The sequence below is a fragment of the Macrobrachium rosenbergii genome, chromosome 4, assembly GCF_040412425.1.
Source record: "Macrobrachium rosenbergii isolate ZJJX-2024 chromosome 4, ASM4041242v1, whole genome shotgun sequence".
Lineage (NCBI taxonomy): Eukaryota > Metazoa > Arthropoda > Malacostraca > Decapoda > Palaemonidae > Macrobrachium > Macrobrachium rosenbergii.
The window spans coordinates 64,585,082-64,612,982 of record NC_089744.1 but is presented as its reverse complement, the minus strand read 5'-3'; the positions used below and the strand labels follow the sequence as shown (position 1 = coordinate 64,612,982).

General features: G+C 35.9%; 1 protein-coding gene across 1 annotated transcript; it reads right to left on the bottom strand.

The window, feature by feature from the left end:
• Positions 1-285: 285 nt before the first annotated feature.
• LOC136835307 (musculin-like) lies at positions 286-27,451 on the bottom strand. The gene is made up of 5 exons (XM_067098629.1): positions 27,083-27,451; positions 24,372-24,545; positions 17,164-17,323; positions 4,534-4,679; positions 286-1,608 (listed from the first exon to the last, which is right to left on the bottom strand). Exons 2-5 carry the CDS (start codon positions 24,506-24,508, stop codon positions 1,545-1,547), a joined length of 507 nt encoding a protein of 168 aa, XP_066954730.1. The 5' UTR covers positions 24,509-24,545; positions 27,083-27,451; the 3' UTR covers positions 286-1,544.
• Positions 27,452-27,901: the final 450 nt, after the last annotated feature.

Sequence of the window (27,901 nt, the reverse complement as noted above, 5' to 3'; positions counted from 1 at the left end):
TGTTTATTATTTAATAAACAATTGACTATTTATATATTTTGAAAAAACCTGGTTTTATTACCCTACTGTTGTTCTGTATATCTGCCTTTAGTTAGAATTCTCTGTTCACCTTAATTATTTTAAAATCCATTTAAATGATGTTGCAAACACTGGGGTCTTAAATGTTGCTAAAAAAAATTTCTTTTATTTATTGTACAATTTATATATACCGGGAACTTCGGTGTTGGGTGAGAAAACTGAACTGATAGGATTTCTAGTCCGTATTCATTACAAAAAACCAGCAAAATATATTAAATGTTTAATGATATTAGAATATTTCATTATCGACCACTTGTAATTTCATTTAAAATCTTAATATTCAACATACTCGTATTGTTGAAAACAACTCTTACATGAAAAAAATGGGAATAAAAAAATAGGTGCCTTATGAAGACTAGACCGATACTGGATACTTTTACCAACATTAGTTTATAACCTAATATGAAATTCATTAACACATCATGATAAACTTAATTCTACAAAACCTAATTTTACGTCAGCCTTTAATGCTATATCTTATTTCTCTCTATTCCTTCATATTACTGTCAACAAAGGGGTTAAACACAACCAATTATGTAATAGAGTTTTTTTTTTTATCCAATTACTCATTCAAAGAGTACAAAAACAACGTAAAGAAATTTGTATCCAACTGAACAATGGCGCATTTCCTACTTGGAGAACATTGCCAGCGATAATCGTCTTCCACTTTACGTGGGAAACGGTAGCCGGCACTAAATTTTCTTCACAGTGATCCTTCGGCTCATAGGTGCATAGCTTACTGCCTCTAACTTTTCATCCATTCTCTGTGGTCTTTCCGCCTAGCTGTCCAACTTTCTCAGCAACTTTTCTCTAATTTTCACTTCTCGTCAAAAAATAAATCCTTTGAACGAGCCTTATGAGATTATGTAAGTTAATACAATCGAATATCCACCATAAGAAAGGCCTCGAGATCCTCAGACACTTAACACAATGTAAAAGTATCATTAGGGCCAGCCCTACGTATATCTCTCAGACTTAATGGTACACTAAAAGTGATTATCAATTTAACAACCATCACCGCTTACACAATTTTATTTTAATCCATTTACTGGGAGCCACGAGAAACGTTACTCATTTGGTTGACAGTATAAGCTGAAAGGCTCGCTGATTTTTAGTATCTTGGGGCAAATTAATATTTTAGTAAACAAAATAATCTCTGAAGCTTGTCTTCGTCTACACTGATCAGTAACGAATCGTCTGCTTTCTTTGTATCCTTAATTCACGCTAGGTATATTTTCCTTTGCTTCCAAAGGTATTTACTTCCACCAATTACGTCTCACTCATCATGGAAATTCTAGCCTTTGAATAAAAAATCTTATCTCCCTGTTTTCACTAGTCATAAGCACTAGATTTGTGGTTCACTGAAACAACTGTTTCTGGCGATACGTAAGTCTTCCCAGGATGGATGATAGAGTTTTTGTAAGGTAGATTCAGTTTCACACTTTTAAAAGGTCAACCTTTCCACCTCAAGCGATATGCAGAAGCTCCGAAGGATAGTAATCGTAATCGGGTAGGTCATCACCAAAGTACCTGGAAATAAAATATAACTTATATAATTAGTTTGTCTTCTGCAGATTTTCTGTCTCTTGAATTTCAAGACGAACAGTTTCTTGTTTTAATGAGCAAAAGGTAAGTAGTCAGTTAAGCATTCCCTTTCAGACACGAAGTAATGCAGATCCTAATAGCGACACACCCACACACACACACGGAGAGGAGGGCACACACGCGCGCGCGCACACACACACAGAGGAAATCCTAAATACACGAACACGACTGGCATTTGGTGAAAATGTATTTTCGTCCGTATTTCCGGTTCATGAATGCTTGGAATCGGTAAAATTACTTTATTTAAAATTAATGTATTTTTTATGAAGAAATCTGCAATATCAGTTTGGTCATGAAAGCAAAATTAATCTCAGATATCTCATAAATATGCTGGGAATTTAGCAAAAAACAGATCTGTTTAAAATACGGTGAAAATGTTTGTTGTTGGTGGTCACTACGACAAGAAAATATTAGAACAAATAACAATAGAGTCACATTATTTTAAAAGGCATAGAGTTAACACAGTAACTCAGACAAAATTATCGATCATTATTCTGTGGTAAATTATAAATAAAATATAGAAAACGATGTTCATTTTTATCTTAATAATGAAGCGAACAGTTCCGATTTACTTTTGTTTATGCTTTCGATTCAGGATTAGGAAACATTTGTAAACAAGAAGTTGTAAATGTTATTGGCTCCTTTCTCTTGGACCCTTGAGCTCGTTTAAGATGGTGAACAAATCATAAGGAATGTAAATGGTGAATTTGTTATTTCTGCGTTCAGAACGCCACAGTATGGTGTTATATCACGGTGTGCTACCGTTAGAGAAGAATGGGCAAAGGTAAGCAGCATAATTAGTTTGACTAAACTGTGCGAGTTGGTTAGGTAGTAGGTCACCATAGCCCATAGCTGAGCATTAGGAATCATTTTTGTTTTCTCTTCGTAATTACCGTAATATTTTCTTTCTCTCCAGTTTTATGTACTTACGTTAATCCGCCTGCACATATCAGTTTTGATGAAAAGGTCTTACTTTTTAGGTTTTCTCACTTAGACCGTCGTTAGGCTAATTTTGAGGGAGCCTTGAAGCTACCATTCCAGTAAGCTACTACCGCGGCCAGTCGCTGACCGGAATATTTATCGTCTTTTGTCCATGTTTTTGCATGTGTTTCCCCCGTTTCTTTATGATTATGGTATTTGCCGTCATTGTTTAATCTTTTACGTTCTTTCCCAAGATGCCCATTTTGCACGTAAACTGGAAGTTGCCGAACCTAGAAGGTGCGGTAGTAGTTTAAAGTTTACCAAATTTTGAAATTTCAAACGACTTCAGTTACTAACTAGAAATCTGAATAGACTGTCATTAGTAGGTTACTTTATTGAAGCGAAGCCGTATGGTGACTCGGGCTCATAAAACATAATATTTAGCCTAAAAATTTCAGCTAGATGACACGCCAAAGGCAGCTGTGTTGATATAACAAATCGTAATTTTGCTAACTACTTGGGGGGTTCTGGTTTATGTAGAATATGAGATTGAGGAGATAAGTGGTTTTTAATATTTTACTCCGGGTATCTTACTAAAGTTGCTAACTTTATACGGGCAAGTGAGTCATTGGGTGGTTTTTAGAATTATTCTTCAATTAATTAAATAAGTGCTCCAATAAAATGTCAGCAAATTGTTTAAAATACCACCTGCCCAAGGCCCTTACAGATGTGGAAAATGCACAGTTAAAAATCCCATAATATTTTTCATGATTAACCAGCCAATTATCCTTTTAATATATTCTTCTCGATTGTCGTATTTTACCCGAAAGGAGTTTAGGTCTCAAAATAACCACGTATCCTAATGAATATTGTCTCTAGGTCTCAAAATAACCACGTAACCTAATGAATATTGTCTCCTATTGATAGCGAGTGAGAGAAAGAAAGAAAGAGAGTGAGGGGGAGAGGAAGTGAGAGAGAGAGAGAGAGGGAGGAAGAGGAAGCGTGAGAGAGAGAGAGAGAGAGAGAGAGTAGAGGGGGTGTTAGGGAGGAGAGAGAGAGAGTGAGAGGGAGAGGAAGTGAGAGAGAGAGAGAGAGAGTTTATCGGTTGTCGTTCAAAATTATCACGGGCAGCACCGGGTTGGTCAGCTTGTAAAAGATAAACCTGACTTGACGTAACCTAACCTATGCTAACTTTATGTCCCATATCTTCATAATATATGTTCTTTGGCATCTCATGTAACTCATGATTTATTCAAGATTAAGCACATAGGTTATATGATCTGGCTTGTGGTTTTTGAGACTTTTTAGGAAACAAGTAGCAAAACTTGACAGAATCTTGTGGGGAATGCCTGCTCAGTTTTTACTGTAATTCTTGCCATGTAAATTTTTACCACTATGTATCAATCCTCTTGAAGATGTCTTAGATATAAAAGCGAAAGCAGTCGGGATTTATAAATGGTGTCTCATTTTCCCTGTGGTACGTCTGCATATAAAGTAGATAGCATAAGCTAAATAAGCAAGATTATCATAAGCAAATAGAGAAAGGTTCAGGAATTTCCCCTCTTTCTCAATCACACATATATGTGTGTATATAATACTGTACATATATATTAGATATACATATATAGTTCATATAAATCTTTACATATACGTAACATCACACACACACACACACACACACACACACACTCTCTCTCTCTCTCTCTCTCTCTCTCTCTCTCTCTCTCTCTCTCTCTCTCTCTCTCTCAAATTGCCGTTGTATTCTTAAGAAAAATTCATTTGCGTTGTTACCACAAGAAATATTTTATCTTGACTTACATGGATAGCCTTCTAAGTTTTTGTGAAACATACAAGAGTACAACATTTATACAATCCGTTTGTGAAAACATTTCTTGTGTCTTATTCTCTCATGTAGTTTTTGAGTTTTACCTGTCCATGTGATGTGTATTCATGTGATTTATCGTCGTCGTTGTCGCGTTGTTGCAATGAGTTGCGTAGCTGTCGTTCTGGTCGCTTGTCACCTCCATTCCTCCGCTAGGTGGCTCGTTAGGACGTTGGAAGCTGAAGGGCCAGGTCTGCAGGAGGAATAGTTATTTGAATTAAGTCGTAGACTTGTTTCAGCTTGGTATCTTTACCAAGATCGACATGACACATATGCATATATATATCAGGCTAATTACTACGACTGCAATTACTAATACACTACTACTACTACTACCACTACTACTGCTGCTGCTACTGATAATAATAATATAATGATAATAATGTTGATTATTTTGTGGGCGTTTATTGGTAGAGTTTTCTGCTCCTCCCTCTCTTTCTCCCACTTGTCAGCCGTGAATGTTTGGTTTCAGATGTATATGTTCGTTTGTATTGTCACCCTGGCAGTGTTAATTTCTGCCACTATGTAGCAGTCCTCTTGAAGATGCCTTAGATACAAAGACGGAAGCTGTGGGGATATATACCCAGTGTTTCATTTATTCTGTGGTAGATCCACACACACACACACATGTATGTTATATATTATACACACATACACACACATATATATATATATATATATATATATATATATATATATATATATATATATATCTGTTGTGTGTGTGTGTGTGTGATGTATTTTATATATTATTTTATATGTATATATATATATTTATATATATATATATATATATATATATTATATATATATATATATAAATATATATATATTCGACTATTGCCATCTGGTTCCAAGTCTTGAATCTCATTATAGGATAAGGATCTGATTTTGACATTGCTATTTATACTTGAAATATAAATATATTTTACATACATGCGTACAGATGCAGACTGTATATATATTGTATATATATACTAATATACAGTATATATATATATATATATATATATATATATATATATATATATATATATATAAATATATATATATATATCACATCTCCGTATTCGTATACGATTATGTAAATATAGTTTACATATATCAAGCATAGTCAACGATGCCAAAATTAGCTCTTAGCCCTTAAACAGATTCAAGACTTGGAACCAGATGGCAACAGACGGACGTCCAAAGAAGTTTACGACGCTTGCTGTTTACAAGGAGAGGGGAAGAAGAATAGGCGTCGGGTAGGAAAACGTTTACTTTGTTTACACGTTTAAGGATTTTTTTCGGCGCTCTCGTTATCACATCTCCACTCATTCGGGAAGAGGATTGTTTTGATTAGCAACTTGAAGCCCTTCGTACCTGTAAATATTTTCGCAGATGTTTCCTGTTGATGTGTCAGATAAGATTACGCGGGAACAGGGCAATGGATAGCTTGGCTAATGGGTTGAATAACTGGCATTGATTAGTAGTGAAACTAATTACAGACAGAATTTGTAAATTTGATAACGTTAAGCATGCATCATGGCTTTCAAAGAAAGTTGGAATAAGAAAGTCTCAGTAGCATAATCCCACAGAAACTGAAGACGAGTGCCATAGATATTTAATTTATCGGTACAAAGGGTGGCAGATTTTTTACCCTTTACACCTAGCTGCCTATCAGGCAATAACAGCAAATTTCCAGCTGTTACGTCAATCACAGTGGAATACCAAAAGATGAATTTGTATGAAAAAAATGAAGTAGGATGTACATGACTGGAAGTGTGTAATTTTTTGGCTGTAACTGTTGCTGAGGTTTTGGAGTGTGGCAATCACCGTGGGATCGTACAAATCTAGAACACGAAAGCTAGTTAAAATGAAAAGTAGGTTCCATTTTAGCTTTTGGTTTTCTCTGTCAAGAAAACTGAAGATAGTTTATGTTTTCAAAGGTAAGGAAGCTTACCAGGAGAGGGAAAATTCAGCCATTTTAAAATCGCAGGTTGCCACTGAGCTTGTCAGCTAAATAGGATTTTGGACATAGATGATATTTGCATGTGTTTTACTGAAACGATAATATATGTATGTATATATAATATGTATATATAATATGAATGTGATGTATTTTCTGTTAAAGATGTATATAATGACGGAGCTGTCGGAATATATACCCAACGTTTCATTTTTTCTGTGGTACATTTACATACATACTTGTTTATATATAATATATATATATATATATGTATGTATGTATGTATGTATATATTATATATATATTATATATATACATATAATTTAATATATATATATATATATATATATACGATTTTTTCAAACCCATAAGTGAACGATTTTCTCACGTTTTAGATACGCTTATCAGTTTAATTCTCGAGTCCATGTGGGAAATTATTAAATAAGGACAAATACCAACGCGAAATTAAAGGATTGCTTCATTTATATGAATTCAAGGCTTAGTTACGAGTGTATCCAAAAAGCGCTAGGAGATTTGTATCGACATACATACACGTATATGTCAACTGTAACTGAAACTCTTTCTCTTTCTCTCTCTTTATATGTATATATGTATATATGTATAAATATATATAATTATATATAATATATATATATATATACATATGTATATATATCTATATATATGGACAATATGTGTATATATAGATAAATATATCCATCACTGGCGAAGTTGGCTTAGGCAATGAATTAGGTTCCTTGTAGTTTGTCTTCTATGGTGAATCACAGCCAGTGTTGGGAAGGCATGGGACTAGCAGCCTCATCCCAGAATGACTTCCTGAGAGCCTGTACCAGAATCCTTGATCATTTTAGTGCAGGTTTTTCATTCTGCTTAAACAATATTGACATCCCTTTTATAAGAACCACTTAAAATCATGTAAGAGGAATTAAGAATAAATTAGAAATAAATAGGAACTATCAGTAATGTTTTTGTACTTAAATTCAGTCACAAGATGTATTATCTTAGGTTCGTTTCAAAATGACATAAAAAGTTTTCACATTTTGCAATCAATTACTTCATCCTTAATACGGTCCAGTTCATGGATTATGCCAGATTAATATTTCAATGAGAAATCAGACAAAGCAATCCGAAGAGAGGTTTCCGAGTGGGCATCAGTTAGACTGGTTATCGTTTATGATTTGACGATATTCAACCGGGAAAAAGTTACGCACAGATATATGTGCTCGAAAGACTCCATTCTCATGGCAATAGACCGGTTGCCTGGGATAGTGTTACTTTCCAATATTTTTGGTATAAAAATTAGTCCAACATTTTTACGCTTTCATTTCAAGACAGTTACTCTGCAAATCAGTCACACAGATAAGTACACTGAAAGTTGTAGCAAACTGGGTCACCAGTAACCCCACATGCTGATAAAGTTTGGGAAACAAAATATCAAATCTGTTGTCGTGAAGCGGGGCATCCGTCGTTCGAAGTTTGTACTCAAAAGATGTGACGTTGTCGAACAGGTTCTTTATTAGGTTATCTTTTCCTTGCCGTCAAAAGTTCGACTCGTTGATATGCAGTGAGATGTCACATAGATATCAGAAATCACTCGGACACTCATTATCACCGAATTGGGACGTGCTTTCACATCCTTTTTCATGAACCGTATAATACTCTCGTATCATGCGATAGTTTAAATTCGAAGAGATGGTTCCGTCATATATCCCCGTTATTGTGCGAATTCCACTTTCGGTAGATTGGATTAAGCTAGGCTTACCAAACTTCCGGCATATAAAAAGTTATCCTTTCGAAATATTAGCAAGCAGTCTACCATTGATTTTAAGATTAATCAGCAGTCACCAGCTAGGGAGAATTTTTGTTCTATTTTCCAGTTTTCCGTTTATCTTTCATCGAGAATATTTTTAGGTATTCTTTTGTAGAGTAAATGCTTACGAGTAGGGCATAATATTCAACATATGTAATAAAAAGAACATAACAAACCAACATTAATAATAAAAAAAAAATGCCGCTTTCAATTTTCAATACTTAGCAATATTCGCTGCTTTTATCTGATAACTTACCATAAACGCAAGCGATTTGCATGTCAGTATTATACACGTACTTGTTTAATGTTTGTTGTGCATCAGTACATTTGATTTATTTGGTTTTTATTGATTTTCAAGTGCATATAAAAGTTATGTCATAGCCTATCATAGTACACGTTTAAGGCTTGTATTAATATTTACTCTGATGTGTGAATCGTAGCCCAGCATCTTGATGTGTAATACAGCATTGTAAATGAGACATGAAAACGCACACGCCCCACCACATTTTATGCTTCGCGCAAGATGCGGCCTCCTGAAATTTGGCTAAAAATTTTCGCTAAATAACCCATAATACGCGAGAATTAACGGGATATTGCAAATTTCATAAAATCAGTACTGAATTTCCTTAGATTCAAGAATCGTGGAATACTGAAGAGGCGAATGGCGTTAGATATTGATTAATCGCTTGGTCATTGACTTTGTGACTGTATTTGTTGAATGGCGAGGACTGGCAGGTACAATGAGGATGATATAGTACGTGAGGCACGTAATGCAGCTTTCATGCGCATATTATCCAAAGTAATATCTGTAAAACAGGCGAGGTGAAATAAAATTGGAAATAAGAGCCAGGTCATTTATCAGGAATAAAGAATATGTGAAAAACTCCTCAGATATTAAGAACGATCCTCCATGCGAGGACAAATAAGACACACAAATTAGAAGAGCTGCTCTTATGAGAAAGACCTGCAACTCATATAGAACATGTCATCAGATACGAAGAGTTGTTTTTTGGATCGAAGCACAGAAACACATTGACTTTCGCCCCCTGTCATACTGAGTAAAGCTCTAGTTCACACCATTCAAAGAGATATTCGTACAAGATGGATATTTTCACACACACAAACTCTCTCTCTCTCTCTCTCACACACACACACACACACACACATATATGTATATATATAGATATATATATATATATATATATATATATATATATATATATATATATATATATATATATGTGTGTGTGTGTGTGTGTGTGTGTGTGAAGAATATAGTGACGTCTGCTTCATTAAAGCACCTAAGGCCATGGTGCGAAGTAATTTTTAGTTACCTTTATATTTATCTAAAAAAGGATCTTGGTGAAATTTCATGTAGAAATGCTACAGGATCTTATAGTTTTGCGGCTACAAATTTTAGCTGATAGTGAAGATTGGGAAGAGTAAAACCAAAAATGAGAATACCAAGCTAACAAATATGTTTTAACGTCTCTTAACTTGGGATGTACCCGGTTGATATCTGTTAACGTGTTATATAGGACATTGCTCTCGTTTTATATGATTACAGTACTTTCCTGTTCCAAGAAAGCCTTTTTAGGACCAACGAAAACAGGAAGATATGTAGACCGAATAGATGCACCTCATGAAAGAATAGAAAAAGAGAGGAGAGTAGGTAAACAATGCATTGCATTAGTTCAGAGCTTTGTAGTGTTACCACTAAAAAAGGGGGTTATCTACCGATGCAAAACACTATAAGCTGATTGTAAGAGTCTCTAGAAAAAAAAAAAGCCAAGAAACAATACAGTGATGGATATGAGGAAATAATAAAAAGAGAGAGAGAGAGAGAGAGCAAGAGCGCGAAGTGTGTTCCGGCGAGGCTCGTTGAGAGAGACGTCAGCGCGATGATCCAGTCCACCTGGCACTGTTGGCACTGGCACTACGTTACCTGCTGCCTAGACATCTCTTTGCTGCCACAAGCCTCCCTCCCCTTACCGTCTGCATTTCCTACTCAACGAATGCCACCCCCTCCCCCAACCCCACCCCACCCCACCATCTATAATGGCCCGTTTAGCGCTTCATGAAGAATGTGATAACAGGAACGTGTAAACAAAGGGTATGTATAGAATATTAAGCAATCGTCTGCTGTTTCCATTTTAGGTCTTCTTGTTGTCCTTCTCTTTAATTCTAGAAACGTTTCATCTCTCGCAATGGCATTCTTTGTTATTTGTAGGATTGGTTGTGATGTTATCGCAAGGCTGAGATTTTTTATGCAAATGATGTCATCACCAACGTCCTATGCGCTGTTGTGATTATTACAGGTTATCAGTTATGTAGTCAGATGGCTACCAGTATATTAAATTCTTTACTTTTAATTTTCATACTTTTGTGCATATGTATTTTATGCTGGGTATGTTGGGGAAATATAACGTTTACTTGGGCAAGTTAAAAGGCATGGCTTAAGATATTTAAACAACTTATGGTATACTTTTGGAGTCACCTGGTTATGTCATGTGCACTACCTAACTGGTAGAAAATTGGGGTCACATTTGTATGGTCATGTTTTTGGTGTCACTCTCCTCAAAATGAAGGTGATAATATAATATATATATATATATATATATATATATATATATATATATATATATATATATATATATATATATATATATATATATATATAATGTAATGAAACATGAACACATGAGGACATGTTTCATAGAAATAAATTTCTGACTCACATCGGGAATGAACCTTGGTCTCCGTATATAGTGACAGGCCAAGGCAGTACCGACTGACCTACCTTGGTAGGTCAGTCGGTACCCTTTGCCTTGTCACTCAGGAGACTGAAGTTCGTTCCCGAAATATATATATATATATATATATATATATATATATATATATATATATATATATATATATATATATATATATATATATATATATATATATATATATAATGTGTGTGTTTGTGTATGTTTATATAAAATAGATATATATATGTATGTCATAGTTAATCAATTGTGTATGTGCGCAATTTGTAGGCCTCAGCGGGTTCAAATAGTTGTTATTGTCCCTATCCCAACCCAGTGATGAACGCACATTCTTTTATTGGGCACAAGTAGGCAGGATCTTTGGAGATTTTGCTTCTTTATAAATTCAGCTTGATTAGAGCGCCAGAAAATAAAACGATGTTCCTTTATCAAGGTTGGTATGTCCTGGTCAGCATGTCATAGCTAATCGCATGTTATCTTTTCTTCTTCATTTTATCATATATTTGGACACGCTTTCCTGTGAAAATCTTAAAATAGAAACGGCAAGTGAAGAAGATTTGTAACCCCTTAACGCGTTACAAGTGCCCTTTTCAGCAGGGGAAGGTCCCTTGGCCTTTATCTGTACAGTAGGCTTCCACAAGTCATTGGGGTTACACTTAGCAGAGAAACATTACATGGCGTACTCCTTGTCAAAGTGGGTTAACCTGGAGGCAAACCAGTCCAAAGTAAAATGATTTTATTCTTCAGATGAGGCTTTTCAAACAAACGTAGGAGACAGATGTAAGAATTGTATATGAAATTATTAAAAATACGAGGCTGTTCTCTGCTGGGTAATAGTGCGGCCAGTGTACCTCATGCGGTGCACTGTAGTCATTACATAAGGTTCTTTGCAGCGTCCCTTCGGCCCCTAGCTGCAACCCCTTTCATTCCTTTTACTTTACCTCTGTTCATATTCTCTTTCTTTCCACCCTCTCCTAACAATTGATTCAAAGTTAACTGCGAGGTTTTTTCCTGTCACACCTTTCTATCTTTTTTACTGTCAGTTTCAGTTTCAGCGCTAAATGATCTCATAGGTCCCGGCGTTTGGCCTTTGGCCGAAATTCTGTATTCCGTTCTGTTCAATACAATCTTTGTATCAGGACGCAAGAGCAAGTTGTAACAGGTATAGACGAAATTATAACAAACATTTCAACAGTGCCTTGTAGACAGAAGAAAACCTACTCATTTTCCTTAACATAGAAGAAAATCTTCTACTCCATTTTAATTAACATATAAGCAAACCTACTCCACAACTCAGAAATCTCGACAAAAGAAAGAACCCGCGTCCACTGACATAAAAGGAACATTTTAGTTCAAGTCCTACTTACAAGAGCTAGGCAACAAATTTTTAATTTTCGGTTCTAGATGCATTTGAAATTGCAGAATGACTTCAGACAAAAAATCTACTGATTGGGAACCACATAAACTGGTGCTTTCAAAAGTAATAACTCTGGTTGTAGAAGTAATTCTCGTAATGACAGTGTAATATTTAAGCACAGTGAGGTTGAAAGATTTCAATTTTGCCCAACGAAAGCAAAGTAGATCCTGGCCGTCATCGTAACAGATATCTACAGCCTTATGATTTTGGGGGGGAAAATGCCGTCATAATGATAATTGTACAGCCTGATCACTGTCGCCATTGTCCAAATAAACTGACGAATATTGATTACGCATCATTAAGTGTTCATACAAACCTGCCCTGACAAGTCCTTACCCTAATTCCTTATGTTTATTTCACTAAGTGTTGTATCCCGCATTTATTTGCTCACTTATAAACAAAAGAGAAAAAGAGAGGGAGGGAGGACACTGTGAGAGAGAGAGACAGAGACAGAGTGAGAGAGAGAGAGAGAGAGACAGACAGAGTGAGAGAGAGAGAGAGAGAGAGACAGACAGAGTGAGAGAGAGAGAGAGAACCGTAGCACCCCAAATGAAAAGTGAAAATTCTTGTGTCAACAAATAAGTCGGTTGTCAACCCACTTCGTATCTGATTCGGAAACAAAACAAGGTTGCGACTTGCGGAAGTAGAGTATCTCTGAGCTTTGTTTGTGTCTTTCTTTTCCTCTTTTATTTTGTTTAAAATGATGCCAATTTCTCCGATCATTTTTGTTTTCCCTCGTTCTGCGTTTGCATTATTTTGACGCCTTACAAGTATGGCCCTATTCCTCTCTCCCTCTGTCTTTAACCTTAATAAACAATAGACCTTAACAGTTTTCTCTAAATATAATTCAGTGTTAAATTATTATGATATTGCATTTCAAAATTGTACCTCAATATTCATACTAATATACAGTATATATATATATATATATATATATATATATATATATATATATATATATATATATATATATATATATATATATATAATTATACATATACATATATATACATACATTATATATATATATATATATATATATATATATATATATATATACACGCATACATATATATTTACAGATATACAATATTTATAAATATATATAGGCCTATATAAATATGTGTGTGTGTGTGTGTAAATATATAGGAGCACTTACTCGTATATTCAGAAAGCGTCATTAACTGCGGTACTGACGTTTATATCATTTGTCATATATCATCAACACACACACATCATCCTCATTTTCACCACAGATGTTCTTCCGCGGCGCTCCCCCCAACTCGGCGTCTGAAATCATTTATCCCTTTGTAGCATATCATATTGCAGCGACTTTTCCCACTGATTCTCTATTTACTTTCGCCTTACGTGACCTTTGTTACCCCCTCCCCCCTTTTTCCCCTACCCCTTTACCACTCACAGGGGCGTCTCTTCCCTTTTCGGGCCCTCCCACCAAGCGTAAACACTTCAAGAATTCTTCTTCTTCCACTTTTTTTTTCTTCCCGTCGGCGACGCTGACGGTACATCCCCTCGGAATAGCTTTGGGACTCTCGACTAAATATTGAAACAGCCTGATATACTACACCTGTTCGGTCCGCGATGCTCTTAATTGAAAGCCCGCAGGCGCCCTTAGATCTTTCCCACTATTTCCTGCATCTCGTCGTGTTAGTTTTAGTGTTTATTTATTTACAGTAGGGTCGACCCTAATGAAATGTCTATATTGCTTCCATTTGCTAGGTAATCATTTGATTTCATCACGATATATGAACTTCTAGCTTTTATTATCTCCGTAAGGGGTAATAATTATGATTGTAGCTACTATTTTTTCATCTAGTAGAGTATGTAAGCCTGACATATTAAATAAAGTGTATTAAACTGAAATCTTAGTGATGTTTATTAAATTCAAATGTCAAGCTCTTTTTCTACATTTTCATAGATAAAACTTCAGATTAAGACCATTATTTTCTCCATAATTCCGTCAAGCTTCACATAAAATCTGCGAACGTTATTTCAAGATACATCGTGACTCCAGAATTCAACTTTTATCATGATGTATTTACTCTGACAAGGAAGAAGTCATTTAGCGTACTTCTATCGCAGTTACAAATGCCTATCCCCGACACTTATAGCATAGGTGGTACTAAGACCAGACAAATCGGCGGGAAAACAGTAGCTCGTCAGTGTAAAGTGTCTTCTGTCATTTTTGTTTTCTTTAGGCAAGGCGAAAAGAGCCCTTTCTTGAACTCTGTTTAGTCCCTCGTTGGGTTCCACTGTAAATTCGCTTTTCATGACAGAATCTCATGGGATGTTCGACCTTATTGAACACTGTTGCCTAGCTTCATTTTGTCTTAGCTTCTAACTACGGTGATGACGGATTTAGATCTTATTGGCATGGTCAGAGTTATGACAGACAGTAGGAAAGTTTACAGACGATGTTCTGAGAGGTTTTCTATTTGTTTTCTTCCTTAGAGAACGGTAGTCAGGAAATTGCGCTAATGTAACCTTGATTTTTCCCTTTTTTTTTTCTCAGTACTTCCAAAGCCCTTTGCATGTTTTTGCTTAAAGAAATGTACTTCATTTATTAACAGTTTAAGGTTTTAAGTCAGTAGTCTTCAATTGTCATAACAAATACTGGAATCGCACACGTTGTCACACACCATGGGACTACTTTGTACTTAACCGGAGAAAAATAGGTTAAGTGCTGTGCTTACAAGTATGTCCATTAGAGATGTATAAGCTGTTATCCAGATGCCTGTAAATAGCTTGGTATCAGATCATAAAGGAAGATTAGGGGTGATCGCACTAAAATTTTACAAAACAAAACAGTTAATTACTTTGAACGCTTTTTGATCACATCGAACGAAAAGGTTTGCATATTAAAATATTTTACTGTTATGCAGAAAACACTCTGAAGAACACTTTTTGTGCTGTGACTGAATTTTTCCCTAGTTAGTACAGAATAAATAATCTTGCGTGAATAAATGAGATACCAGCCTTGTCATTTTACGCTCTCGACATTCCCTTTGGTTTAAGAAATAAAAGGAAAATGGGAAAAGATACGGTGAGTTGGCATAAGTTTAAGGAAAATTTTATGAATGAAGGCCAGAGCTTTAGGGAATAACACGGAGTTAGAGAGCATATAGCTTTCTCTGTAGACAGCTGAACCTTGGTCGAGATCTTACGACATAGAGATCATCTACACCAAAGGCATTACTGTTAAGACTTTGACCATTGCATTTCAGGAAGGCTAAAAGTCAAAATCATTTTGAATTCGAAGTCCCATTATCAAACAACGAAGCACTGTATGTTTAAACATTAACAATTTGCACTTACAAACATTCCCCAATAAAATATTTTAATCAGCTACAAACTCTTATCAAGAGTTTTTTATTTTCGGGAGCAGCTACACGCGCAATAAACTCCATTTATGCCCGACTTTGTAGATTTACAAAGAGGTTGCAGTTGACGTCCGGTTAGTAGAGTAAAAGCAATAAATAGAAAACTTGTCCTCGCGGAACACAAATTATTATGTAAGCAGTAGATTATACGTCACTTGACATACCAACAGAGTACACAGGCTAAAGACAGTAAGTACAGACAGTGCCTTTATCTCTGAAAACGGTGAACTTTTTTTCGCGCACCTTATCGATAAACTTGGATGTCACACAGCATTTTTTGCTGTTTTTTTTCGTAAGACTACCAACAGACTGACATGTATTTCCTCGGTAAAATTATAGCCCCCTCCTCCAGATTATTGTTTATTTACTTATAGAGTCATTTTGAATGCAGGAATGATAGATGGGTTTATAAACCAATATTTGAAATTTCAGTATTTTATCTTTTTAAAAGGAAAGCCCTGCCTTTCATGAATGAATTCTTATTATTATTCTCCTGTAACAAGCCAATGCAGTATTCTTAATAGAATACTTATTTATCGCAAAATAAAGAACAGTAAATGGAGTAATAAACAAAACGAGTATACCAAACATCAGTGCAAGACAGATAAGCTAATTTAATAGAACAAGGCGCTTTAAGTAGTACTAAAAACTCTTCTGAAAGTCATGGGGATTGGCAGCAATAATACTTCCACCACTTTTCACTTAAAGACGTGAATGACTCCTGGCTACAGATTAGTGTGGCAACGTGACACCTCAACAGAATGTGAGTCTTGATACACTGTTATGTTGCATGCGGTTTAGCCGAAAGCTCTCGAAGACCTTACTTCCTCCAAACACCCTCCACCCAGGTAACCTCTCATCGCTGAACCCCTCCCCCTCCCCCTTAGAGACACACACAAGCGCACGCGCGCACACACACACACACACACACACGCACACACTCAAAAATCGCGTATTCAGATTTTGATCTCTCCATAAGTTCAATCACTTTTTACCAGTTTCGAAGCCCACCTTTTGGTTATATGTTCGTCAAAATCAGTATGACTTTTTGTGTAGCTCTGCTACCAAACAAATAAACAAAGAGAACCGAACCAAACAATAACAGCCTAGTCGGAGGTAATAAACATAGTTGTTTTATAGAAAAAAATAAGGATAACAAAAATCTCAAATAATTTTTTTAAATATAACATTCAATCTTATAAATCCCTGTCTGTGCAAATGTCAAATGCGAGAAAAAAAGAATCGCATAAAAATGCCATACAGTGATGAAAATGTAAGAATGTTGATAAACAAATAAATTGAGACTTACCAGAGCTAGTGGGTGTGTTTGCGACCTGGGCTGGGCATCGTCTTGCAAGAGGGCACGAAGGTGGGCAATGTACGAAGTTGCCAGTCGCAGCGTGTCTAATTTGGACAACTTGGTGTCTGCTGGAACCCAGGGCAGCGTTGTCTTTAAACGGGAGAAGGCTCTGTCGAGAAGGTGTGGAAAGAATTCATGTATGTTATTACAGTAATATTTTCTGTTAGTGATGTTATCACTGCATTAAATGAATATTTTCTTACAGCTATTATCATCCGTTAACAGATATTGTATGGCTGTATTGTGTGGTTACTCCGGAGGGGGCTGGGGGAGGCTAGTGCTGTCAGTGTACCTCACGCTGTGCACGGTAGGCATTATTTAAGGCTCTTTGCGGCGTCCACTCGGTCCCTAGCTGCAACCCCTTTCACTCCTTTCACTGTACCTCCGTTCTTATTCTCTTTCTTCCATCTTACTTTCCACCCGCGCCTAACTGATATTTCATTCTGTGACTAAGAGGTTTTCCTCATGTTACACCGCAAGGCCTTTTTTACCCTCGATTTCACTTTCAGCGCTGAATGACCGCTTAGGTCCAAGCGCTTGTCCTTTGGTGTAAATTTGATATTCCATTCCGTTTTCTGTGGTTACTATAATGATGATAATAATGATATTGGGCGTCCGGTCAGCGAAGTTAGGTAACGTTGCTTCGGGTGAGTAACTGAATGAATAACAACCAATATATGATAGACGTTATAACTCAGTAGGGATAGCAACTTCATCCCCAAAAAGACGTCCGTAAATTGTAGTTTTGGAACAACAGCTTTTTATAATCATGCTAATATTTTCATTCCTGTCGCCTATTCATGCCACACCTTGCAAGAGGAAAAACGAGTAGATGAAATTATTATTATTAATATTATTATTATTATTATTATTATTATTATTATTATTATTATTATTATTATTATTATTGCAGAGATAAATAACAATAACGTATATATAATTGGAAAAGCAGTTGATCGCAATTTTGTATGTTGTAAAAACATTTTATAACCTATGTTACTATTTTATTTTTGGCGAATATTTTTTTGCACGCATGTGTAAAAATGTTTGTTTTTTGTTAGGTTTAGATTGTCTGCCTCTTTTTTTTTTTTACGATAAAGTACAGCATTTAAACTTAAAAATTACACTTAAAACGAGTTTTACTACAGATGACATGAAAAGTAAAGAAATATGTATCAGCTGAAAGCCAGTTTAATGTAGTTTTCCAGTGTAAATAAATTAGCATTCCCTTCTGTTTATTTATGGCTGATATTTATGCAGTGTCAAGAAATTTCCGTGTGATAGCCTTAGCTCGATATTTTCACTTGTTAGTTTTCTGGAAAACAAAACTATTGTGCCGGCTTTTTCTGTCCGTCCGTACTTATTCTGTCCGTACTTTTTCTGTCCGCCCTCAGATCTTAAAAACTGAAGCTAGAGGGCTGCAAATTGGTATGTTAATCATCCTCCCTCCAGTCATCATACCAAATTGCAGCCCTCTAGCCTCAGTAGTTTTTATTTTATTTAAGGCTAAAGTTAGCCATAATCGTGCGTCTGGCAACGATATAGGATAGGCCACCACCGGAACGTGGTCAAAGTTTCATGGTCCGCGGTCCATACACCGAAAGATAGATCTATTTTCGGTGGCCTTAATTATACGCTGTAGAGGCTGTACAGAAAACTCGATTGCTCCGAAGAAACTTCGGCGCATTTTTTACTTGTTTAGTTTTGCCAACGTGTTTTTTAACATTATGATAAAATACAGTCATTAAGCTTTACACAGACTAGTCAAAGATAAATTCACTTAGTTTACCTTGTTGCAAAAAAATATATCGATACACATTGCTTTTTATATTATTATTATTATTATTATTATTATTATTATTATTATTATTATTATTATTATTATTGCGGGGTTCCAAAGCATTCAAAAGTTGAAAGTAACAATGGTCTCAGCAATGTGGTTCCACCACATAATATTTTGTTGTACATTCTAAACTTTGATTTGAGATCGCGTTAAACCCCAGTGAAGGATAAGTAGCAGCACTCAGTAGACAGTGAAATGTAACCTGTAATATTTACTTTTAATTACCTTCCAGACAATATTTTTTCAGCTTATAAAGCATCATATACTGTTAGTCCCTGTCAGATTGTCTATTTATTTTCTTGAGGGTTTCTGAATTTTATATCAATGGCTTCGGATCAAGCTGTGGCCATATTACCTAAATGTTCCAGTAGATTCATGTTTTTATTTACTTTTATGGAGTGTTTCTTAATTTTTTGTCATAGCTTTGGATCAAACGGTGCCATTATTAACTAAATGTTCGAGTATATTCCTATAAATTTGCCTGTTGTGAGAGAAAACAAAAGTTTGCGAAATAGGGACGGAAGTTTATATTGCAACCTTCATTCATTTTGAAACAAAATTAGTTAAAGTATATCTGAAATAATCCCTGAAAATGACTACAGTTAAAGAAATTAAGATTACGGTGGCTCCTTTCCCTGACAAGATTTTCTTGGGGTTGTATCTACTATAGTTTGAAGTGTGTAGAATACTTTTTGTGTTTTTGTTCTTAGTTCTTATTGTGAGGCGACTCCATTATAAAAATTAAATTTATCACAACAAGGTAACAGCAACACCACATCATTATAGTGATAAAAATAAATTTCATTTCTCACCAGGTTAGGTGTTTGAAATATGCATATAACTATTTTTCCAGGTAATAAAAGCAGATCGTGATTGCAGTAATGCATATATGAGTAAACCAAAGGATGAAGTTCCAGTTTATTCTGATTAGTATAAATAGCATAGTATATGAGAGTATACTGCATGATCCCTCTGTTTAATATTTCCTTAAATGACATAAAACAGTTTCGGATCTTTGTGCGTAATTTAAGACAGCGTAACACGCAGTTTAGAAAATTACACCAATTGCTAAAAATCGTGATTTAGAAAATCTGCCACGAGTACTGTATCTTTTGCGGATAAAAATGTAAAAGGGATTAGAATTAGTGAATTTCTTTAAAAGACTAAATTTGAAATGTTAAAACTATGATCATTTTGAAGCAGTGTTAAGTCAGCGTTCAAAATTCTTTTTTCAAGTCTGTTTCATTACCCTGACGCCCCCCCACCCCCTGTAAAAAACTATATTTTGGAACAGTTCTTTTTACAAAAGCTTTCTCTTTTTTTTCTAGACTATCCCCAGACTTTACTCGCAAATGAAAGTGTTGGTCATCATGGCTGCTTCAGAAGTGACCTCACCTTGTGTCAAGCATGCCTTCGTGGTTATTGGCACAAATTCGAGGGATCTGGTTCGTGAGTAACTTATGCATTTCTGGTGTTTGGTGCTGATGTGTGTATGACGAGCGGTATTCTCTCAGTACAACAGGGACAGCCATGACTTCCGGTGGCATTTTGTTCAGATTTTTTTTTTTTCTCTCTCTCACAGTCATTCTATTCGAATGGCTGGTTTTTGTAGTGTGGGGTTCCGGGTTGCATCGTGCCTCCTTAGGAGTCCATCACTTTTTTTCATTATGTGCGCTGTTTCTATTAGCACACTCTTCTGCATGAGTCCTGGAGCTACTTCGGCATCTAGTTTTTCCAGATTCCTTCTCAGGGATATTTGGATCGTGACTAGTGTTCCAATGATTATTGTTATTATTATTATTATTTTTTTTTTAACCTCTATTTCGGCTCAGTTTCCGAGGCTCTGTTGCGTTAAATCTACAGTCACTTCTCGTTTGAAAACGTTAGACCCTGAAAATTAATTCATTCATAATTCACATTCACTGAAATTACATATACCAAGGTCTTACTAAAGATGAAACAAAAATGGGACATTGAATATTTTAGAGATGAAATATCCATGAAAACGCAATCCAGTATCTGTTACTATTGTTTCGAATAATCGACTGCAGGCATATTTGAAAAACTTCGATGTGTTTCAAGTAGGGAACATATATTTGGACAATATTTCGCTAGCTGAACTCTGACGCAGATGAGTAAGCTAGTTAAAGAAAGTGTAAAAAGTGCAATTAAGTACTTAAAAGTGAATTATGATAAAATCGTAAGAATTCTAAGAATTTGTAACTTCTTCACCAGCCTGTAGAGTTCCTCGTTGGACGAGTCGGTAGAGTTCTCGGCTAACACTCTGCTAGGCCCGAGTTCGAGTCTCCGACCGGCCAATGAAGAATTAGAGGAATTTATTTCTGGTGATAGAAATTCATTTCTCGCTATAATGTGGTTCGGATTCCACAATAAGCTGTAGGTCCAGTTGCTAGGTAACCAGTTGGTTCTTAGCCACGTAAAATAAGTCTAATCCTTCGGGCCAGCCCTAGGAGAGCTGTTAATCAGCTTAGTGGTCTGGTTAAACTAAGGTATAGATCACTATAAAACCCCAACTATGAGAGTTGAAGTCGAATTTTCAACTTACGGACCGCGAATGAACCCTTCCCCCGAAATTAATACTGTTATCAATTTGATTAGATAGACTAGGTGCCATTATTATGAGCAGTTAAGAAATGAGTCTCCTTCTTGATGATTAAACAAGTTATCGAATGTTGTAAATTGACAGGATAGTGAAAAATTACAATGCTTACAAAATATTTGATAATCTCAGGTAGGGAAATATAGAGATTCGGGCTGATGGTGACAGCAATTTCTCGTAAACCGAAACATTGCTGGGAGCAAAGAAAATTTTAGGATACCCTGAACAAAGTTACTCTTTCTACACAACTTGAAATTTAATCGTTAGCTGTAAAATATATTATTTCCATTATAAGACAGAATGTGTACTGAAGAATTTTAACAAAGGATTTACCGAGCCAAACTAGAAATATAGTATACAAGTATTACTTGGAATCCAATTTATGCTTCAGTGACGCAGAAAAATTCATACTATATAAACACATGATAGGCAGATATAACTTCATATAACTTCATATAATCGTTCTTGCGTCAGAGCATCTTTGAATCAAGTTAGGATTTAAAGTTACATGGGTCAGGTCAGAAAGGTGGAGGAAGACACCGTAATTAAGAAAGAAGGGGTTGGTGTCATTATGATTTAAAAACCAAGAAATAAAGCTTACAAATTCGTAGCTCAAATGGTCCAAGAAGCATACAATGCGCGCAGCACGTATTATAAACCAAGAACTCTTCACGTTTAAAGTCAACGTATGATTATTTAAAAGAAGAGATGGAACTACCTCAATAATGCCAGATAAGAGAGGAAACTTACAAGTTTTCGTTGCAACGTGTATTTAGCAAGCCACTCGGGCAATTTACAGTTCAAGAGCTGTTTGAAATCCGCATTGCGTCAGTAGCAATGTGATATGAACGGAGAACTGTCGAAACGAATATTTTAGTTTCATCTTCATTTGTAGAAACAACAAATTATTTCTCAAGTGAAATGGGTAACGACGATATATGGTAATGACAGGAAGCACACTTCGAGTGACAATGACCGCCCATCATGAGATGTTTTTCGGGGCCTATAAACATTCATCAAACAACAAAGCTGCAAAGTGTATTACTCTCTCCACAGAGGTTTACAAACATGTCCATCTCGTGCCGTACAAAATGTGGATTGTCTTTTATGTCACTCACTTAATTCGTCGGCATTTTGAAAGAGCCACTTACCATCTTATATTCAATAATGGTGATTAATAACTTTACATATGCAATGCTCTTGATCACAAAGGACATCTTTCGCTTGATTTGACACACCGAATTTTCTTGTATTTGTAAGTCCTTCTCATTCCATCCGAATTTTTAGTCTAAAAAATAGGATGACTAGAATTAGACCCTGAATAATTGAGACCATTTCGAAGGTAAAGCATTGGGATTGGAAAAAAAAAACTCTCCTAGAAATTAAACTCTTGTCCAGCAAACCTTCTGGATAATTGCTTTCATATTTTTTGTAATGTAACCTCGGACTGAGGACTAGTACAACTGTGTCATACGATTTCCATCTTACCAATACGATTAGTTATAAACCAAATATAGTTTCCCCTGAAACGCAGGTAAATTTTCATTCAAATTAAATATCATTGAACTGTGAACGTAGTGTAGCAAAATTGCATTTGCAGTTCGAAAATATTCACTACTTATAATCTTGTCTTATAGTTATTGCTGAAGTTGTTTCCACGTGTTTCCTATAGAAAATTCATTTTCCAAAAATATGAAAAATTATTTAGTTATATAAAGACCAGTCATTGCCCGATCCATCATCAAGATACTAATTTAAGGAAGCTACCCTCGGACAAGAAATGTCCTACCTTATAGGGAACTTAAGGCCTCCTTATGAAATTACCCAGAAGAAGCATTGACCACATTCCGTCATTCCATCAGTCCTTGCTCTCAGTGTATGTAATTCTTTTAAACTTCTCCGTCTCTGCTTTAATGTCTGAACTAACTCAGATCGCTTTTTAATTTATTGTCCCTTCGTCTTTGCTCGTTCTGTTTCCTTTGCAGCTATTCGGCCTATAATTACTTAGCGGTAGTGGAATGATTAATATTGAACGTTGGTCATTCTTAAATAAAGATGGACAGATACACGATTTGAGATCTACTAATGAAAAAGTTTTGGTTTTGCTGAAGCAACTTGGGTAGTTAAAATGATTTTTTAGATCTGTACAGCATTATCCAGGATTACCTACATAAAACTCGGTTCCAGCAGTTTTAAATGATTTTAAAGCTACATGAGGCTTTAGCTCATCACTGAACTCGTATTCATAGCCTTGGTTGCTTAAGCTTTGGGTGACATGAACTTGATCTGCACTGATCTTTTCAACTGACAAGCCAAGGGATTTCTGTATTGGATGGTGTCTTTATACCATTCTATCTTGTTTCCCACAAGGCGGTTTTCAAGTACCATTGCTGTTTAATATGAAATTTATACGTGTTCCATAGTATTGGTATATAACGTATTCAGCAATGCGTGTTTAGGTAGATCGCAAGTTTCATCACTAGTTTCTAGGTTATTAACAGGTTTATGCCACTCTAGTTATGAAAACAATTGTTATGAAGATAGAAAAGTCCAAAGCAAAATACTATATATGTAAATATTCATTAACTATCGCAAAGGCAGCTTTTAGCGGCCACAAATCTTCTGTAACAATCAAGTAAAATCCCGTAACTAACCGACAAAACAACTCGAGAAGCTCCTCAACTCTCTCCTTACCTCGAGAGTATCCTCATGCGGGCCCTTTCCCTGGCATTGGCAGCATTCCTCTGTACGGGCTTCTCCCTCACTCGCCCTCCTCCTCCTCCTCCGGCCCCTCCACCTGCCTCCGAATTGTCTTTTCGTCGTCGGGGCATCGTGCAAAAGACTTTTGGCGGCTTCGTCAGTCACAGTCTGTAGGAAGATAGAAATGGTGGGTGTGGGTGAGAATGTTGAATTACTAGTTGATTAATTGCACTTTATGATTGCGGTTTATTGATCAATAATGCTAGAGGGGATGCTGTCATTGCTGCATGCAGTATTTCCGTGTTCGGTTAAGCAATATGTTGGGCTTTTGAAAACTGTCATTGCAAAACACACACACACACACACACACACACACACATATATATATAATATATATATATATATATATATATATATATATATATATATATATATATATATATATATATATATATATATATATATATATATATATATATATATTAAATTTTCGTCACTCAGTGGTTTAGGCTTAGCCTCACCCTTGAGAAACCAGAGTTCAAATCCACATGGTAAAATTGGTCACAGCCAGGGTTGAAAAGTGCAAGCGGGTAGCAAAGTCTACCGGAAAAGTCTTGCTGATATCCGGAAGGTTAACACCCATTAGAGTCACCTCCTGTAATTGGTTTCAGAATGTGATAATTTTTCGGTTGTCACCATCCTGTGACCTGTATATATGTATATATATATATATATATATATATATATATATATATATATATATATATATATATATATATATATATATATATATATGTGTGTGTGTGTGTGTGTGTGTGTATGTATGTATGTATGTATGTGTATGTATATTGTATAGATGTACGTATATATGTATGTATATTTATGTATATATGTATATAATATATATACGTACATCTTTACTATATATATATATATTTTTTTTCTTGAAAAAAAGTGTAGAGAAGCTTTTCAAAGGTGCTATGAGTGCTGCTGAAGGCCATTGACTTAGCTTTGCAAAGGAGTGCAAAAACTTGGAAGCTAACCAGATTTGCAAAAAATATTTTCATTTCATGTATGTAAAGATATTCTGTTCAAATGAAAACTAACGCCGTCAGTCTGTCAGTCAGTCAGCACTAAACCTTATGAAGATAAAAACCACCGATTTTGTCATTTAGTTCACGTAATATAGACACTCCAATTACCAAAATGTTGATTTGCCGCCCGTGTTGACTTGTGTATTTTCCCGAAGAAATTGGCTAATCTGAATGATGACAGAGAAAGGGATGAATTTGAATTGCTTTGGGACGTTTGAACTGCAGTATGCTTTGATTGTCAATGATTGTTATAATACTTCTTCATTATTATCTTTGTGCAAAACAGGTCGAAAAGACGAATGAGTTTCTGAAGGAGGGACTGATAAGGTTAATTTATAGACAATAGAATTATCTAAGTGAAAGGTTAGGGATGAAAGGCTGCTTGGTAGAAATCGATGATGAAAACGAGAAAACCCGTCTTTGGAGAGAATCACCTTATTCTAAAACCTCACAGGAGATAGGAAATTGGGAGATGCACATACAACACCAGCAGTTGATTTTGTTTTTAACTTAAAATAACGTTAAGGGAATACCATATCCAATTTTGGGGGCGGTGGATCTTTAAAAATGTTAAGCGCAGTAATAAATGATTCGCAAATATGCCTCGAGGGCTCCTATCCAATGGTCCTGTGAAGTACTTTCGGGGCTGATAAGGCTTTAGAACCAAGTTTCTGTAATATAATGGGTGGCACGCAGTATACACAGAGTCCGGTTTTGAATAGTTGATGTGTATCTTGGTATGAAAATTTCAGTGTACGTTAAATTTATGATAATGATATTTAAAGAAACAGTAGCAATAATGATAAATTTATGATATCGGTGCTGATAATGATATTTCAAGAAACAGTGGCAATAATGATAATAGATAATTTTGCAATGCACAGTTAAATTCTTTCTTCGTCAAGCTCGTGAAGGATAGGTTGAGCTGAAGACTTTTCAGGCAATAAATAGATAAGAAACTGACAAGGCAAATACAACTGTCAATAATGTCATTTGAATACTAGAAGCACATAAACTATTTAAACCTTCTTAGGCAGACCATTCGATATGTCTTAAAGAGACTAGGAGACGCCTGATGAGAAGTGCACGGTCATGTTTCAGATCACTGAGTTATTTTTGAATGGAGCCGCTTGCATGTCCTCTCTAAGGTGTTACGTGAATTCTTTTGTTGTTAATTTGGAAACATATCTACCTTTTTACACATTTCATTAATTGCAAAGAGAAGTTTCGTACTCACGTCACTGACAGCGATCATGAGCTGTGCTGCCTGACTACAATCACTGTAAGAAGTAGCAATAACATGCGTGATGTCACCTATATACTGCAAGCCTGCAAATTTTGTAGTTTTGTGCAGTCCGTAGCAATCATATGGGCGAAACTGGAGCCGCTTTTCGGTAGGCTAATCACCGAGTCTCATCAATAATGTCAGTCTCACTCAGCTCAATTCATGCTATAGATATGTTCTTACTACTGATAATGACAAATATAATGATCGTTGTTATTACTACCAGTAGTAGTGTAAACAAAATTATTTACTTACAGTTATGTAAGTTTACTGAAGTGTACTGCTCTTGACTGGAAGTATTAGTGAATCAGAATGCAAACACTCACCCACTTTTCCTTGCAATCGGGTCGTCAAAGGCTCAGCCTTGTTGCACCATTCCTACAATCACACTTTCCGGTCACTTGTTGCAAAGCTGTATAACAACCGATTTTAAATCACATAATTGCAAATAATGATTATATTTTCATATTAAAAATCTCATATGTGTTTCTGAAATCACCCAGAGTTTTTTTTTTTTTTTAAGCTTTCTTTGTCGATTGTTTTTGTTTCAGTGCGAAAATTTTGAGCACAGATGTATTGTGCCAGGCGGAGAGCCTAACGATCCACTGGCCTCACCTTACACTTAATGTTTGTTGAGTGCCATAAGTCGGAGGGCGTGTGGACGGTGCCATACTTGACAAATGACTACCGACAATGGCACCCCTAGGGCTTTTTTTTTTTTTTTGTATGGTTGCGGGGAGTATAGCGACAGTGCTGGTTACATTAGAGGGATAAAATATTTGGCCGAGGAGAAAATTCACCTGAAAATATTTCGCAACCAGTCGTAGGGTTTCCGAAATTAATGATTTTATATCTAATCATCACTAAATAAAATTCGTATATTCACAAGGCCTGACGGGGCCTGTGTCTGTAAAGCGTGAGAGTGGAGGGAGAGGGGTGGGGGGGAAGGTAGCAACGTAGGACGGGCAAAGCCTCCCCGACCCAATCAGCGGCCGTCTCCACAAATGTTAACCAATGGGCGTCGATCTCGTAAATACCTGTTGACCAATGAGAGGCGGGAGCGCGTGTTTTTGGGCATGAGGCGCTAATTAAGTGCTGACACCTCGACCCGCCTCTTGGCACTGTGCTTTCCGACGGATGGAAAG